The 18,433-nt window shown below is 40.6% G+C and overlaps 1 protein-coding gene across 10 annotated transcripts in view; it reads left to right on the top strand.

Moving 5' to 3' along the window:
* LOC110535617 (voltage-dependent L-type calcium channel subunit beta-1) overlaps positions 1-18,433 on the top strand; it is a 128,750-nt gene that overhangs the window by 37,190 nt on the left and 73,127 nt on the right. The window contains exon 1 of one of the 10 annotated variants that reach the window (XM_090189951.1): positions 14,124-14,639. The exons of the other annotated variants lie outside the window; for them this stretch is intronic. Within the exon in view, the coding sequence (XP_090046077.1) occupies positions 14,622-14,639 (18 nt within the window). The 5' untranslated portion in view covers positions 14,124-14,621. Of the gene's footprint in view, positions 1-14,123; positions 14,640-18,433 lie in introns of those variants that run through there. 10 annotated transcript variants of the gene reach the window in all.

Raw genomic sequence — 18,433 nt, 5'->3', positions numbered from 1 at the left:
TACATTTGCTCTGTCAGGAAATCATATTGAATCATAGCAATCGGTACCAATGTATATTTAAAAAGTATTTAAATCTAGATTGCGAGACAACGAATTGTTAATTTAGTGTTCATTCTAAAAGCGGTGCTTGCGAGTTTCTTACGGAACCTCTACGTCTAAGCAGAAGTCAGGTGTGTTTAAAGGTGTTGTAAAAAATATCATAAAGCAGATCGTTCAGTTATAAGGAACTGCAAGTTGTATGCATTTATTTTCCTACCTAACCTATTCAAAAAGCACTATTGCTGAAATCACAGTATTTGTATGTAGTCCAGTACATCTATCGCCAGCTGTTATCTAAGCATGTAGTACTAATGAAAAAAGCATTCCACAGTTGACATAGTTATTATTGAAGTCTTCGAGCCCAGATTATGGTTATGACAAGTAACAAGCAACAATAACATTTGTGTTTGGGATTTGTCAAGCATTTCTATAATCTTTGGACTTGACTTGATCTGAAGGAGAATGTTGAGATTCCCACTGGTTCCCTGGAGGCAGCTGATAGTGGCAGTACTAAAGCCTGGGATAGATAGCTGTGGTTTTGGTTTGCTCCTGAGCCCATCCAATGGCTATTTTAGGGGAGGCTTAGAGATTTTGGAATTATATAACTACCACATACCCACTTTATCAGTCCACTACTTTGTCTTTTCATGACGGCGATGCTTGTGGAAGAGTATAACGTCAACTTGAAAGTCAATGACATTGTAGATGCTTGTGTGTTGGCTCCTTGAAAGGGTTGGCTCCATTAGTTAATGAGTTTTACTCGGTAGGGAGGTGGAAAGTTTGCCATGAGCCTCAAGATGATCAAGTCATGTGATTCATGGGAATTCTGAGAAATGTTGGGACTTGTATACATCAATTGTTCCCAATTGTTCCCAAACGGCAAACGTTTTTTAATTTGTATTTATTTTCAAAGAACTCAGCCCGGCATGAAATTTAATATTGACAAATTCATGTGATTTAGTTTGATGCTATATGATAAGATACGATGCGCAAACATTTGCTGCATTCACGCGTTCATTTTCCATTCTAAATGGAGTTCTCGAGCCGGGCCTCTGAGCTGGTTCTGTCTGAGCTGACTTACTTCCTAGCTGTGTGTGTGTGTGTGTGTGTGTGTGTGTGTGTGTGTGTGTGTGTGTGTGTGTGTGTGTGTGTGTGTGTGTGTGAGTGTGTGTGTGTGTGTGTCTGCGCATGCCTGCGTATGTCAATGCTGTATCTAGGCACCTGAGCTGAGCTATAAGGGAAACTTGGCATCTACAACCCCACTATCACATAAGGGGGGATAATGTTTGCTCTTTGTCCCCCCACTTTTGATCTGAAATCATCATCACCCACTAATTAGTTTGAGCTATTAATGTATCAATATTTATCTTTAAGAAATGTATCTTTAGATGATACAGCACAACTTTGGATTCCACTGAGTGAAATTTCCCTGCTGCTTCCACCTTGCAGTGCGGGTAGAAAAAGTGATTGTTGATTGATTGCTGCCCTCGTTATGAAATGATCGTCTTTAGCCTGTATATCTAAAAATGACCATATACACTGTTTAGAGCAAAATGACCGAAACTATTTCTGATGGTGAAACTGAACAATCAAAATCAAATCTTATTTAGCCTACTGACAGATCAACATATAGCCAAAGAAGAGTCATGTCGCAGGCGGTTGCTTAGGCAACTTCATTCCAGTAAAGTACCTAGAAAATTACATTGGTTGTCACTCAACTAATAAAGCCTAATATTGCGCAAGCCATTTTGAAAACATTTGAATACAGTTGACAGGTGACAGCGCACAGTTTGATTAGGCTACTGTTATTGCCTGGGTTGTTCTGATGTTGCCTGGGTTGTTCGGGCATGCAAAATGACTTGTTGACCAATGACTGTCAACGGTTACATGTTTAGTTTAACACTAAATAAGAGGACGCATCAGTTGTCACAAAAGATGAGAGGTATTTTCGGAAGGTGGAAAGAAAGTAATATGAGCAAAAACAATTTGTGAACTGTCGATTCGTAAAGTTTGAATCGATTTTCTGATGATGCATGCTACATTTGGATTGGCTTGGGGTCTCACGGACAGATGCACTCCCATCTTACACATCTTAAACATTTGAACCCGAGGACCGATGCGTATCGGTGAATCGTCACATACGTGTTAGCTTACATTTAAATTGATTTACCTTAGGGATTGTCTTGCACAGTATTTGTGTGGGTACAATTGTTATCTGAATTTGCATTTACAAAAATGTGTCGTTATTATGTTGGTGTGTGTGGGAGTGTCATTTCTGACTCTGGGCCAGTGCAGATGGATCAGGGGAGATTAGAGAGAGGTTTTACTCAGATGAAATCAACGAGTTGGGGAGGGGAGAGTGGCTTAGTCTGGTGCCCATTTACCCACAGGCCTCTGCTTCCTCAGACTTTCTTTCTTTCTCGCTCACTTTCTCCCCCCTCTCTCTCTCTCTCTCTCTCACTCTTGCTCTCTCTCTCTCTCTTCCTCAATTCAATTCAAAGGGCTTTATTGGCATGGGAAACATATGTTTACGTTGCCAAAGCAAATGGAATAGACGATAAACAAAAGGAAGATAAACAAGGGAAACATTAGTAAACATTACACTCAATAATTTTTTTTAAAGAATATAGACATTTCAAATGTTATATTATTGGCTATGTACAGTGTTGTAACAATGTGCAAGTAGTTGAAGTATGTAAAGGGAATAGAAATAAGCAGATAGATGTAGGTTGTATTTTCAATGTTGTTTGTGCTCCACCGGTGGCCCTTTTCCCATGGCAACGGGCCACAAATCTTGCTGCTGTGATTGCACACTGCGGTGTTTTGCGGAAGAGGTATGGGAGTTTATCAATGTTTGATTTGTTTTCACATTCGTTGTAGGTCTGTGTGATCTGTGGAAATATGTGTCTCTAATGTGGTCATACATTTGGCCTCTCTCAATAGCAAGGCTATGCTCATTAAGTCTGTACATAGGATTTTCTTAATTTGTGGTCAGTCATGGTCATCAGGTATTCTGCCACTGTGTACTCTCTGTTTAGGGCCAGATAGCAATTCAATTTGCTCTGTTGTTAAGGTTGATTCTTTCTGTTAGGTCAAATATTTATCTTTTGGCTTTCTCATAATTTGGTTGGGTCTAAATGTGTTTCTGTCCTGGGGCTCTGTGGGGTCTGTTTGTGTTTGTGAACAGATCCAGCTGGCTGATGGGACTCTTCTCTAGGTTCATCTCTCTGTAGGTGAGGGCTTTGTGATGGAATGCGTGGGCATTGCTTCCTTTTGAATGGTTGTAGAATTTAACAGCACTCTTCTGGATTTTGATAACTAGCGGGTATAGTCCTAATTATTCTCTGCATGAATTGTTTGTGATTTTGTATATTTTTTACAGAATTCTGCATGCAGAGTCTCAATTAGGTGTTTGTCCCATTTTGTGAATTATTGGTTGGTGAGTGGACCCCAGACCTCACAACCATAAAGGGAAATGGGTTCAATAACTGATTGAAGTATTTATAGCAAAATCCTAATTGAGATGTTGAGTTTTATGTTAATTTTTGATGGCATAGAAGGCCCTTCTTGCCTTGTCTCCTAGATCACTCACAGCTTTGTGGAAGTTACCTGTGGTGTTGATGTTTAGGCGGAGGTAGGTATAATTATTTGTGTGCTCTAGAGCAATGTATTTGTTGTCTTGGCTACTAGACCTTTTTTGGAACATCATTATTTTAGTCTCACTGAGATTCACTGTCAGGGCCCAAGTCTGACACAATCTGGGCAGAAGATCTAGGTGCTACTGTAGGCTCTCCTTGGTTGGGGACAGAAGCACCAGATAATCGGCAAACAGTATACATTTGATTTCAGTGAATCCAGTATGGTGAGGCCGGGTGCTGCAGACTGTTCTAGTGCCCTCGCCAATTCATTGATATATATATTGAAGAGTGTGGGGCTAAAGCTGCATCCTTGTCTCACAAAAAGACTCCACTATGCAACTGTCTGGCTATCTACTACAATTTCAGACCACGGGTAAGATAGGCTAGCTAGCTACATTTTCAGATATTACACGTTTCTAATTTTGAAGTATTTTCATTTCAAGTTACTGTTAGCTAGCTAGCTAACTTTACGTGTATGATCTTATTAAGTTTACTGTTAGCTAGCTAGCTAACTTTACGTGTATTATCTTATTATTCATATCTCGGAGCCATTTGCTTTGCTTGTTATAGCCTAATGTTCGCTAGCTAACATTGAACCTGGTCGGTTAGCTACCTGCAGATTCGTGCAGGGTAGTAACATCATGAATTGGGATTACGGTTCATTGTTTAGCTAGCTAGCTACATGTCGTAACAAAATACTGCACTATGCTAGTGTCTGTTTTAATAGAATGTCACTGCACCAACTGTTAGCCAGTTAGCTTGGGTGCTTGACTGCTGTTGTTAGGACAGAATGCTTGGATCAACCCTTAAAGAAATTGGTGGAGCTAATGTTTAAGAGGGTGTGAATGATGCCAAATGGGTGTAGACAAAAAATAGCTCTCGAGTAGGTACCAAAACAAACAGTGCCATTTTCTCAAAAGTGAGGTTACAAGTTTATCAACTTTCAAAGCAGAATTACTTTCCCATTGTTCCTCAAATGCAGTGTATGATATACCATTATGTAGCTCTGTGTCTCTGCTTTTATCCAATGTAAAAAACACAATTTCAAATTTTGCTACCTAAGACTGAATCAATGCGGTCGGTCACAATTATCATGTATATGTTTTTAAATGGCCGAAAAGGTTGGAGAAGTGGTCTATCCATATATCTCAATTTTAGATAGATAGCTCTTTGTGTTGTTGTTGTTTGTTTAGTGTGTTCCAATTTCCCAGAAATGATTTGAATCTGTGGATTCTTCAATCACAATGAGCTGTTTGTTGTCATGCTGTTCTTTATTTATTCTTAGTGTATTTCTGTATTGTTTTAGTGTTTCACCAGAGTGAAGGTGTAAGCTAAGGTTTTCTGGTTCTCTGTGTTTTTGGTTGGATTAGTTTCTCTCTCTCTCTCTGCAGTAGCCCAATGATGAGGCAGAGATGGCTATGATACCACTACCTCTAAACTCAAAAACCTAAACCTCACTCATTAGGGGAAAACCTATTCAGTTGTCCAACTGAATGTATCTTCTGTATTTAACCTCTGAATCAGAGAGGTGGGGGGGCTGCCTTAATCAACATCAACGGCACCCGGGGAACAGTGCCTTGCTCAGGAGCAGACAGATTTTTACCTCGTCAGCTCGGGGATTCGATCCAACAACCTTCCAGTTACTGGCACAATACTCTAACTACTAGGCTATTAAGCCATTTAATGATGTAATTTATTATAATTAGTTGTAACCTTTGGATAAAATGATGTTGAGCGATTGGATGTGGTGAACCTGAGGCTATACTAGGTTTATAGCATATGCTTTAAGAAATGCACTCTTGTTTTGTGGTACGTAATGCTGTGAGTTCACTTAAAAGCGTGTGTGCATGTGTGCATAAACATGGATGTATTTTGTATTTTTTCCTCCAGAGGGAAAACACTGCTCCACTTTTCTTCTGCCCACCCATATGGTGCGTACATGCTGCTTTCTACATTCTACCCTCATGCTGCATCGGAAGGATATGGAACAGTGCAGTAGCATTTGTGACTGACCAAGTTGATTTTGTCTGACGTAGGATTCGATACAAGTAGAGACTCAGAGCTAGAAACTTGTATATCACACACTGCAGTTGAGGAACAATGGGAAAGTATTCCTCCATTGAAAGTTGATAAACTTGTAACCTCACTTTTGAGAAAATGGCCCTTGAATGTTTTGGTACCTACTGGAGAGCTCTTCTTTATCTACATCCATTCAGCATCGTTCACACCCTCTTAAGCCTTAGCCCCACCCATCTCTTTAAGGATTCACATGTGAGGCCACGTACAGAACAACCAAAGATTTCAAGACTGAAGGCTGGTTTATCCTACGTCTATTGATAGTGGTCGCAGTGACATCATGAACATTCTATTGTCGTCCGACATCAAACTTGTCGTTGTCGTTATGAAAAAGTATGAACACAAAAACTACAGGCTGTGTGACATCAGCAGCCTGGTGGTCCAAAATAACATAACTAGTGCATTTTAACACCAATAAACTCACCCGTTTAAAAATGAATTTATTATATGGCAATCTAGCAAACCAGACAACTAAAAGCAACTTTCTTAACTTCTTGCGTCGAGCAATCCCGTACCCGGGAGCGTAATCATAGCCTCAAGCTCATTACCATAACGCAACATTAACTATTCATGAAAATTGCAAATGAAATGAAAGAAATATATTCACTCACAAGCTTAGCCTTTTGTTAACAACACTGTCATCTCAGATTTTCAAAATATGCTTTTCAACCATAGCTACACAAGCATTTGTGTAAGAGTATTGATAGCTAGCATAGCATTAAGCCTAGCATTCAGCAGGCAATATTTTCACAAAAACAAGAAAAGCATTCAAATAAAATAATTTACCTTTGAAGAACTTTGGATGTTTTCAATGAGGAGACTCTCAGTTAGATAGCAAATGTTCATTTTTTTCCAAAAATATTATTTGTGTAGGAGAAATCGCTCCGTTTTGTTCATCACGTTTGGCTAAGAGAAAAAAAATGAAAGTTCAGTCATTACAACGCCGAACTTTTTCCCAAATTAACTCCATAATATCGACAGAAACGTGGCAAACGTTGTTTAGAATCAATCCTCAAGGTGTTTTTCACATATCTATCCGATGATAAATCATTCGTGGCAGTTGGGTTTCTCCTCGGAAGCAAATGGAAAAATACACGCAGCTGGAGATTACGCAATAATTGCGACGGAGGACACCAAGCACCTCGTCGATGTAGTGTAAAATGGTCAATCTTCCAATGATATGCCTACAAATACGTCACAATGCTGCAGACTCCTTGGGGAAATGACAGAAAGTGTAAGCTCATTCCTGGCCCATTCACAGCCATATAAGGAGACATTGGAACACAGCGCCTTCAAAATCTGGGGCACTGTTTGAAATTTCATCATGGTTTCGCCTGTAGCATCAGTTCTGTGGCACTCACAGACAATATCTTTGCAGTTTTGGAAACGTCAGAGTGTTTTCTTTCTAAAGCTGTCAATTATATGCATAGTCTAGCATATTTTTGTGACAAAATATCTTGTTTAAAACGGGAATGTTTTTTTTATCCAAAAATTAAAAGAGCGCCCCCTATATCCAAGAAGTTAACAATGTTTTGCTTCCTTTATGGCGTGTTAACTTAACCTCTAGTGACACCCCATCCCGTGAACGGGACCGTTGTCATCATCTGACACTAATTAGCATAACGCAACGGACATAAATATTCCTTGAAAATATTCATATTCATGAAAATCACAAATTAAATTAATTGAGACACAGCTTAGCCTTTTGTTAATCACCCTGTCATCTCAGATTTTAAAAATATGCTTAACAGCCAAAGCTAGACAAGCATTTGTGTAAGTTTATCGATAGCCTAGCATAGCATTTTGTCCAGCTAGCAGCAGGTCACTGAAATCAGAAAAGCAATCAAATGAAATCGTTTACCTTTGAGCTTCGGATGTTTTCACTTACGAGACTCCCAGTTAGATAGCAAATGTTCCTTTTTTCCAAAAATACAATTTTTGTAGGCGAAATAGCTCCGTTTGTTCTTCACGTTTGGCTGAGAAATCGCCCGGAAATTGCAGTCACGAAAACGGCGAATAATGTTCAAAATTAGCTCCATAATATCGACAGAAACATGGCAAATGTTGTTTATAATCAATACTCAAGGTGTTTTTCAAATATCTATTCGATAATATATCAACCGGGACTGGTGGTTTCTTAGTAGGAGAGAGAGAAACAATGACCGCATTTGTCCTTTACGCACCAAACACTATGAGAGACTTCAGCTGACCACTGACGCAATGTTGCGTTCCATTGCAATTCTGAAGATAAAGGAATTTTCCGGTTCGAACATTATTGAATATTCATGTTAAAAACATCCTAAAGATTGATTCTATACATCTTTTGACATGTTTCTACGGACTGCAACGGAACTTTTTGACTTTTCGTCTGCTCCTAGTGATCGCACGTCATGAAGTTGGAATACTGGGCTAAACATGCGAACAAAAAGGAGGTATTTGGACATAAATGATGGACGTTATTGAACAAAACAAACATTTATTGTGGACCTGGAATTCCTGGTAGTGCATTCTGATGAAGATCATCAAAGGTAAGTGAATATTTATAATGCTATTTCTGACTTCTGTTGACTCCATCATGGCGGATATCTGTTTGGCTTGATTTGTTGTCTGAGCACTGTACTCAGATTATTGCATGGTTTGCTTTTACCGTAAAGTTTTTTAAAAAATCTGACACAGTGGTTGCATTAAGGAGAAGTGGATCTAAAATGCCATGCATAACAGTTGTATCTTTTAGCAATGTTTATTATAAGTATTTCTGTAAATTGATGTGGCTCTCTGCAAAATCACCGGATGTTTTGGAACTGCTGAACATAACGCGCCAATGTAAACTCAGATTTTTGGATAGAAATATGAACTTTACCGAACAAAAGATACATGTATTGTGTAACATGAAGTCCTATGAGTGTCATCTGATGAAGATCATCAAAGGTTAGTGATTCATTTGATCTCTATTTCTGCTTTTTGTGACTCCTCGCTTTGGCTGGAAAAATGGCTGTGTTTTTCTGTGACTTGGCTCTGACCTAACATAATCGTTTGGTGTGCTTTCGTCGTAAAGCCTTTTTGAAATCGGACACTGTGGCTGGATTTACAACAAGTGTATCTTTAAAATGGTGTAAAATAATATTTTAATTATGGGATTTCTGTTGTTTTGAATTTGGCGCCCTGCAGTTTCACTGGCTGTTGACGAGGTGGGACGCTAGCGTACCCTATTTAGGTTAATGATGGTGTTGGAGTTGTGCTTGGCCGTGCAGTCATGAGTGAACAGGGAGTACAGGAGGGGACTGAGGGTCCCCAGTGTTGAGGATCAGTGTGGCGGATGTGTTGTTACCTACCCTTACCACCTGGGGGGGCGGCCCATCTGGAAGTCCAGGATCCAGTTGCAGAGGGAGGTGTTTAGTCCCAGGGTCCTTAGCTTAGTGATGAGCTTTGAGGGCGTGTGGTGTTGAACGCTGATCTGTAGTCAATGAATAGCATTCTCACATAGGTTTTCCTTTTGTCCAGGTGGGAAAGGGCAGTGTGGAGTGCAATAGAGATTGTATCATCTGTGAATCTGTTAGGGCAGTATGCAAATTGGAGTGGGTCTAGTGTTTCTGGGATGATGGTGTTGATGTGAGCCATTACCAGCCTTTCAAAGCACTTCATGGCTACAGACGTGAGTGCTATGGGTCGGTAGGCATTTAGGCAGGTTACCTTAGTGTTCTTGGACACCGGGACTATGGTGGTCTGCATGAAACGTGTTGGTATTACAGACTCAGACAGGTTGAAAATGTCAGTGAAGACACTTGCCAGTTGGTCAGCGCAGGCTCGGAGTACACGTCCTGGTAATCCGTCTGGCCCTGCAGCCTTGTGAATGTTGACCTGTTTAAAGAGCTTACTCACATCGGCTGCCGAGAGCGTGATCACACAGTTGTCCGGAACAGCTGATGCTCTCATGCATGTTTCAGTGTTACTTGCCTCAAAGCGATCAACAGCATTGTAGTTACTCCACAATACTAACCTAAATGACAGAGTGAAAAGAAGGAAGCCTGTACAGAATAAAAATATTTCAAAACATGTATCCTGCTTGCAATAAGGCACTAAAGTAAAACTGCAAAAAAAATAGCAAAGAAATTAACTTCATGTCCTGAATCCAAACCATTATGTTTGGGGCAAATCCAACACATCACTGTAGCACTCTTCATATTTTCAAGCATGGTGGTGGCTGCATCATGTTATGGGAATCTTGTCATCAGCAAGGATTTGGGAGTTTTGTAGGATAAAAAAAAAACAGAATAGAGCTAAGCCCAGGCAGTATCCTAGAGGAAACCCTGGTTTAGTCTGCTTTCCAACAGACACTGGGAAACACATTCACCTTTCAGCAGGACAATAACCTAAACACAATGCCAAATGTACACTGAAAAAGAAATATTTAATCCATTTAGAATTAAGGCTGTAGCACAACAAATTGTTGAATAAGTCAATGGGTAGGAATACTTTCTGAAGACACTGAAATATTAAGGTCGACAATTGAGGCGTTTTTTTTACAGGAGCTGGACAAAGATCCTGTCACGACTTCTACCGAAGGTAGTTCCTCTCCCTGTTCGGGCGGCGGTCGGCGACGTCGGTCTACTAGCCATCACGGATCCCTTTTTCCTTTTCTGTTTGTTTTGTCTTTGGTTCTTTTTCTCACCTGATTTCATTTGCTTTAATTTCTGTGTGTATATATTTACCCTGTTGCCTGCCTACGTTTGTGCGGGATTATTCTTTCATTGTGATGTGCTCGGTGAGGTTATGCCATTCTTTGTTTTCACGGATTCATTAGAGTGTTATTGTCTGAACTTTGTTTGTTCCTCCGTGCGTTTGTACGGGTTCTCAGTTGTCGAGGGCGTTGTACTTTTTTGATTGTGCCATACCTGTGTTGCTGGACTTGCCAATTAAAGTACGCTTCTCAGACATCTCTGCTCTCCTGCGCCTGACTCCTTCACCTACCTACTAAACGCAACATTATCACAGATCCAATATAAAGAGACTTCTCCCAAATATAAAGCAGGTATGTGAATTATGAATCATAAAAAAGCATTAGTGGAAAAACCTCTAATATTTCAAGGCACTCTCAGAAGACCATTAAAACCCCTTTATTCATGGGTTAATTTTGCTAATGCATGGCCAGGATAAAAAAGATGCCACTATGCGAAGCTGCTAAATCATAATTGATTAAGGGGAGGGTCGGCTATGCTTGGTTTTTTATTCAAATTAAACAAAATTGAAGGAAACCAATAGTTTTTTATGTTTCTAAATACGAGATTCACCAGCACAAAATGCACATCTCTCGTTCCATGGGCATTGTGTGTCACGGCTGGATAGGTTGCACTTCCTCTCTCAAAATCCATACCATTTCCAACTGCGTTACTGTTAAGACCTGCTTTTGGTGGGTATTAAAGGGTGTACAATGCAGTCGGAAAGTATTCAGACCCCTTGACTTTTTCTACATTTTGTTGCATACAGTTTTTTCCTCATCAATCTAAACACAATATTCCATAATAACAAAGAGAACTGTTTTTTAGATATTTTTTGCACTGACTGGCCTGCACAGAGCCCTGACCTCAACCCCATCGAACACCTTTGGGATGAAATGGAACGCCGACTGCGAGCCAGGCCTAATTGCCCAACATCAGTGCCCAACTTCACCAATGCTTATGTGGTTGAATAGAAGCAAGTCCCCGCAGCAATGTTCCAACATGTAGTGGAAAGCCTTCCTAGAACAGTGGAGTCTGTTATAGCAGCAAAGGGGGGACAACTCCATATTAATGCCCATGATTTTGGATTGAGATGTTCAACGAGCAGCAGTATATATACACCTGCTCTGAAAGGCCACAGAGTCTGTAACACCACCAAGCAAGCGGCACTATGAAGACCAAGGAGCTCTCCAAACAGGTCAGGGACAAGGTTGTGGAGAAGTACAGTTCAGGTTTGGGTTAAAAAAAATGTTTAACATCCAAAAGAGCACCATGAAATCCATTATTATAAAATGGAAAGAATATGGCACCACAACAAACCTGCCAAGAGAGGGCCGCCCACCAAAACTCACGGACCAGGCAAGGAGGGCATTAATCAGAGAGGCAACAAAGAGACCAAAGATAACCCTGAAGGAGCTGCAAAGCTCCAGAGTGGAGATTGGAGTATCTGTCCATAGGACCACTTTAAACCGTACACTCCACAGAGCTGGGTTTTACGGAAGAGTGGACAGAAAAAAAGTAATTGCTTACAGACAAAAATGAGCAAACGTGTTTGGTGTTTTCCAAAAGGCATGTGGGAGACTCCCCAAACATATGGAAGAATGTACTCTGGTCAGATGAGACTAAAATTGAGCTTTTTGGCCATCAAGGAAAATGCTATGTCTGGCGCAAACCCAACACCTCTCATCACCCAGAGAACACCGTCATCACAGTGAAGCATGGTGGTGGCAGCATCATGCTGTGGGGATGTTTTTCATCAGCAGGGCCTGGGAAACTGGTCAGAATTGAAGGTATGATGGATGGTGCTAAATACGGGGAAATTCTTAAGGGAAACCTGTTTCAGCCGTCCAGAGATTTGAGACTGGGATGGAGGTTCACCTTCCAGCAGGACAATGACCCAAAGCATACTGCTAAAGCAACACTCGAGTGGTTTAAGGGAAAACATTTAAATATCTTTGAATGGCCTGGTCAAAGACCAGACATTAATCCAATTGAGAATCTGTGGTATGACTTAAAGATTTCTGTACACCAGCGAAACACATCCTACTTGAAGGAGCTGGAGCAGTTTTGCCTTGAAGAATGGGCAAAAATCCCAGTGGCTAAATGTGCCAAGCTTATAGAGACATACCCCAGAGACGTGTATTTGCTGCAAAAGGTAGCTCTATAAAATATTGACTTTGGGGGGTGAATAGTTATGCGCACTCAAGTTTTCTGTTTTTTGTCATTTCTTGTTTGTTTCACAATAAAAAAAATCCATTTTAATTCCAGGATGTAAGAAAACAAAATAGGAAAAATGCCAAGGGGGTGAATACTGTCGCAAGGCATTGTAGCTTCATCTCTTATTGCTTATTTCTCGTGTTCATTTAAATGTTTTATTAGTTATACTGTACTGAACAAAAATATAAAAGCAACATGCAACCATTTCATACAAGGAAGGAAATCAGTCAATTAAAATAAGTGTATTAGGTCCTACTCTAAGGATTTCACATTACTGGGAATGCAGATATGCATCTGTTGGTTACAGATACCTTTAAAAAAAGGTAGGGATGTGGATCAGAAAAGCAGTCAGTGTCTGGTGTGACCACCATCTGCCGACACATCTACTTTGCATAGAGTCGATCAGGCTGTTGACTGTGGCCTGTAGAATGTTTTCCCACTCCTCTTCAATGGGTGTGTGAAGTTGCTGGATATTGGTGGGAACTGGAACACGCTGTGGTACACGTTGATCGACTGCACCATGTGATTTTCCACATGTGAAAGCGTTTTGTTTTGCTGCCGTACTGTTTATTATTATTATTTAACCTGCTGCCAGTCACTTTCTCCAAGTCCAACGTACAAATACTCTTGCATATACAGCGCCTTGCAAAAGTATTCTTCCCCTTGGCGTTTTTACTATTTTGTTGCGTTACAACCTGTCATTTTAATGTATTTTTATAGTGACAACGCTGGTGAGTATGCAGGCCATGGAATAACTTTTCAGCCTCCAGGAATTGTGTACAGATCCTTGTGGGATCGGGCCATGTGTTACCATGCTGAAACATGAGGTGATGGTGGAGGATGAATGGCACGACAATGGGCCACAGGATCTCATCACGATATCTCTGTGCATTCAAATTGACATAGATAAAATGCAATGGTGTTCGTTGTCTGTAGCTCATGCCTGCCCATACCGTAACCCCACCGCCACCATGGAGCAGTCTGTTCACAAGGCTGACATCAGTAAATCGCTTGCCCACACTACGCTATACACTTGGTCTGCGGTTGTGAGGCCGGTTGGACGTACTTCCAAATTCTCTAAAACGTCATTGGAGGTGGCTTTTGGTAGAGAAATTAACAAACAAGGCAGCAGCTACTCTTCCTGGTGTCCAGCAAAATTAAGGCAGTTAGAAATTTTTCAAAAAAATTACAATAAATTCACAACATATTTCACAACATATTAAGTGTGTGTGTGTGTGTGTGTGTGTGTGTGTGTGAAGTAAGTCAGCTCAGTGCAGGCCGGCGGTCAGCCTGAGGTCATAGTGTATCCGTCCAGCCCAGGCGACAGATGTCACAATATCAAATTAAAGCCTAATGCCCAGCGAGCTGAAGAAAAACACTCTGGAGCAAACCATTACACCGCTGATCCTCCCTCCCTCCACACACTCTCTTTCTCTCTGTCCCGTCTGCCCAGCTCTGTGTGTGTGTGTTTGTGTGTATGGGTGTGTGCACGCACACTGAACAGAGGCGCCTGCCCTGCGGTGTGTGTGTGTGCATCTGCCCCAGAGATCCTCAGATGGGCTCCGTCAACATGAGGCATGTCATTTCCAGTTGGAGACGCTCCTGAGAAGGGACCTTACCGTGGCTGACCCCATCCCCGTCTCATCCCTTCTGGTACTATGGAAGCTAACTGCCCAGACAGCAGAGCATCCATAGTTTTGGGATTGGTCGATTGTTATAATGGAGAACCACTTGTCAGCAGAACGTTACATTTTGAGCGTTTAATTCCGATTTGACTGAGGGTAAATAGGTTGGGTATTTTTTATGTAAGGCGTCAGCTGCTTTTACCCATGTGTCATGGTACTCTGAACAAATCCAGGGGATTTGCATAATTCATTGCAGCCGCGCTGGAACAGAGAGGGGACACAGGTGTCTCTGGCAGTCTGGGACAACGAGCATGTCAAAGAAGCCTAAGGTAAAATAACAACAGCTATTTGGAATTGTTTGCGTCTATCTATGTTGGTGGGATGATTCATTTCTAACCGAGATAAGTAATTATTTTCTCTTTTGTTAGGTGTACATTACTACACACTACTACATTACTTTCGTACACATATGTTTCATATGTCTGTGTTCCAGTACCTAGCTTTTGTTTAGTTTGGCCTGGATGTATGCGTGTGTGTGTGTGTGTGTGTGTGTGTGTGTGTGTGTGTGTGTGTGTGTGTGTGGTGCTAGAATGTGTGTAAACTCTAACTTTTAAATGCAATGGAAAACATTTTTGCAACAGAAAAGGGACATTAGCATTTCTTATTGGACAAATCCATGTAGTCCCTCCTTGTGTCAGTGCGTTTTTCGTCCGTTTGGTGCCTAATGAATACGACCCAGGTATGAATGAGACCTCTCTTTGGCTGAAAGATGAGCTGTAGGCTCATCTTTCCATTTCTATCTAGCTCGAAGAACTGGGTCTTGCCTTATAGCTAAACCAAAGCCTTTTCATGGGTATTTCCATAACATCACCATTGGACTTGACATTATATTTTATATTATCCTCTATTATGCTTTTTTTATGCAAAATGTATCAAAAGTGTCTTTGCCAACCAAAACACTGACAAACACATTTGTCCTTCAAGAAGAAGGATGGCAATGATTTCTTTCTCTGTAAATCCTGGATTGGTGCAAGCCGCTTTTAATCTCCTTACCGAGAAGCAATCATTACAAAGTGAGAAGGGGATCAGATAGACATGGAGCAATTGCGCTCGTGGGTGTTGTGTATTATGTGGGGTGTTACACTTCTACAGAGGCTAGAGTTTCACACTGCCATGTATCATCTTCTGTGTCATTTATTTTTGCTTGATACTTCCCATCCCCAACTAGGGTTGCTCGGCAGTTACCCCTCAGACACCCCACCCCCTTCCAGCTACCAGAGAAAATACCACTCCCAATACCACCCCTTCCCAGTGGGACTGAAAGCAAAGAAAGGAAAAAATATTAAAATAGGTATATATACTGAACCAAAATATAAATGCAACATGTAAAGTGTTGGTCCCATGTATCATGAGCTGAAATAAAAATTTACAAAAAGTGTATTTCTCTCAGATTTTGTACACCAATTTGTTTATATCCCTGTTAAAACTTATTTGGGATAGGTGGGACGGTAGCGTCCCACCTGGCCAACATCCGGTGAAATGGCAGAGCGCCAAATTCATATAAAATTATTATAAATATTAAACTTTCATAAAATCACAAGTGCAATACATCAAAATAAAGCTTAACTTCTTGTTAATCCAGCCAATGTGTCAGGTTTCAAAAAGGCTTTACGGCAAAAGCAAACCATGCGATTATCTGAGGACAGCGTCCAGCACACAAATGCATAACAAATCATTTTCAACCAGGGAGTTGCGACACGAATGTCAGAAATAGCTATATTATATATGCCTTACCTTTGAAGATCTTCTGTTGGCACTCCAAAAGGTCTCAGTTACATTACAAATGGTCCTTTTGTTCAATAAATTCCTTCTTTATATCCATAAAAACTCAGTTTAAGCTGGCGTGCTTCAGTCAATAATCCACTCAGTTTCCCTCCGTCAAAATGCATTCAAAATTAATCCCAAACGTTACCAATAAACTTATCCAAACAAGTCAATCAACATTTATAATCAATCCTTAGGTACCCTAATACGCAAATAAATAATACAATTTAAGACGGAGAATTGTTATTGTCTTTACCGGAGATAAGCAAAAGGAACACGCTCTCTCAGCCATGCACTTGGAAACACTACAGCCAAATAGGGAGCCACTTAGAAAAACTACAACCTTTCCCTAATTTTTCCAAAAACCAGCCTGAAACTCTTTCTGAAGACTGTTGACATCTAGTGGAAGCCCTAGGAACTGCAATTGGGGACGATTTCGCCATATTATAAAAGTGCCAGGCATTGAAATCAGTGGTAAAATTGTAAAACTGCCTTAATTTTGACAGACCCCAGGAAGAGTAGCTGCTGCCTTGGCAGATAAGTATTCACTAAAGATTTAAAGGTTATGAACGAGTCTGCGTCTCTCACATGAATCGACAGACCATTCCATGAAAATGTAGTTCTATATGAGAAGGCTCTGCTTCCAGCTGTTTGCTTAGAAATTCTAGGAACAATAAGGAGGGCCGTGTCTTGTGGCCGTAGTGTACGTGTAGGTATGTATGGCAGCACCAAATAGGAGAGATTTGTAGGTTAACAGTAAAACCTTGAAATCAGCCCTAGCCTTAACAGGAAGCTAGCGCTGGAGTTAAATGATCAAATTTTGGGGTTCTAGTCAAGATTATAGCAGCCGTATTTAGCACTAGTTGAAGGTTATTCAGTGCCTTATCCAGGTAGTTGAAGAGTAGAAGCATTGCAGTAGTCTAATATTGACATGACAAAAGCATGGATTTGATTTTCTGTGTAATTTTTGGACCAAAATTGTCACATTTTTTAATAAAAAGGGATCATGATCCAGAGTAAGCCTGAGGCGTTCACAGTTTTATTTGAGACGACTGTACAACCATAGAGATTCATTGTCAGATCAGACAGCAGATCTCTTTGTTTCTTGGGACCTAGAACTAGCATCTCTGTTTTCTCCGAGTTTAAAAGTAAAATATTTACCAATGGCCACTTTCTTATTTCTGAAACACAGGCTTCCAGGGTAGCAATTTTGGGGCTTCACCATGTTTCATTGAAATGGAAAGCTGTGTGTCGTCTGCATAGCAGTGAAAGTTGAAATTGTGTTTCCGAATGGCATCACCAAGAGGTAGCATATATATTGAAAACAATAGTGGTCCTATAACAGAACATTTGAGGAACACCAAAACTTACCATTGATTTGTCAGAGGACAAACCATCCACAGAGACTAAGTGATATCTTTCCGACAGATAAAATATAAACCAGGCAAAAACTTGTCCGCGTTCCAATCTCTCCAAAATAATGCATTTTTTATTTAACTAGGCAAGTCAGTTAAGAACAACTTCTTATTTACAATGACGGCTTAGGAACAGTGGTTTGACTTCCTTGTTCAGGAACAGAGGTTTACCTAGTCACCTCTGGGATTCGATCTAGCAACCTTTCGGTTACAGGCCCAACACTCTAACCGCTAGGCTATCTGCCGCCCAATGTATAGTAATCGATGGTGTCGAAAGTGGCACTAAGGTAAAGGAGCACAGGGAGGTAATTTACCACCTTCATGAGTGCGGCCTGAGGACTGTGATGGGGTCTAAAAGCAGACTAGAGTTTTTCATATACATTATTTGTCTTCAGGAAGGCAGTGAGTTTCTGAGCAACAGCTTTTTCCCAAAAAATCTTTGAGGAATAGGAGATTCGATATAGGCCGATTTAGTTTTTTAGATTTTCCTTGTCAAGTTTCGGCTTCTTCAGGAGAGACTTTATTACTACTACTTTTAGTGAGTTTGATGTACTTCCAGAGGATGTGGAGCCCTTTATTATGTTCCACATAGGAGGGCCAAGCACAGGAAGTAGCTCTTTCAGTAGTTTAGTTGGAATAGGGTCCAGTAGACAGCTGGAGGGTTTAGAGGCCATGACTATTTTCGTGAAAGTGTCAAGAGATATATCCGAAAAATAATAAGACGTTGGTAAACTTATTAAATACAGAGTTTGATTAAACGTTATTAAAGGTAAAAAGTTAAATGTTTGGCAGGCAGCCAAGTAGCAACAAACAGCACACCATCACGGAGACAACACAGAAGTGTGACGGGAAGTGACGACAGAGTTGTTTGTTGATTCCCAATT

This window comes from Oncorhynchus mykiss, chromosome 11 (genome assembly GCF_057628025.1).
Source record: "Oncorhynchus mykiss isolate SJ-2025 chromosome 11, ASM5762802v1, whole genome shotgun sequence".
NCBI lineage: Eukaryota > Metazoa > Chordata > Actinopteri > Salmoniformes > Salmonidae > Oncorhynchus > Oncorhynchus mykiss.
The sequence above is the reverse complement of the archived record's forward strand: the minus strand, read 5'-3'. Positions and strand labels throughout refer to the sequence as shown.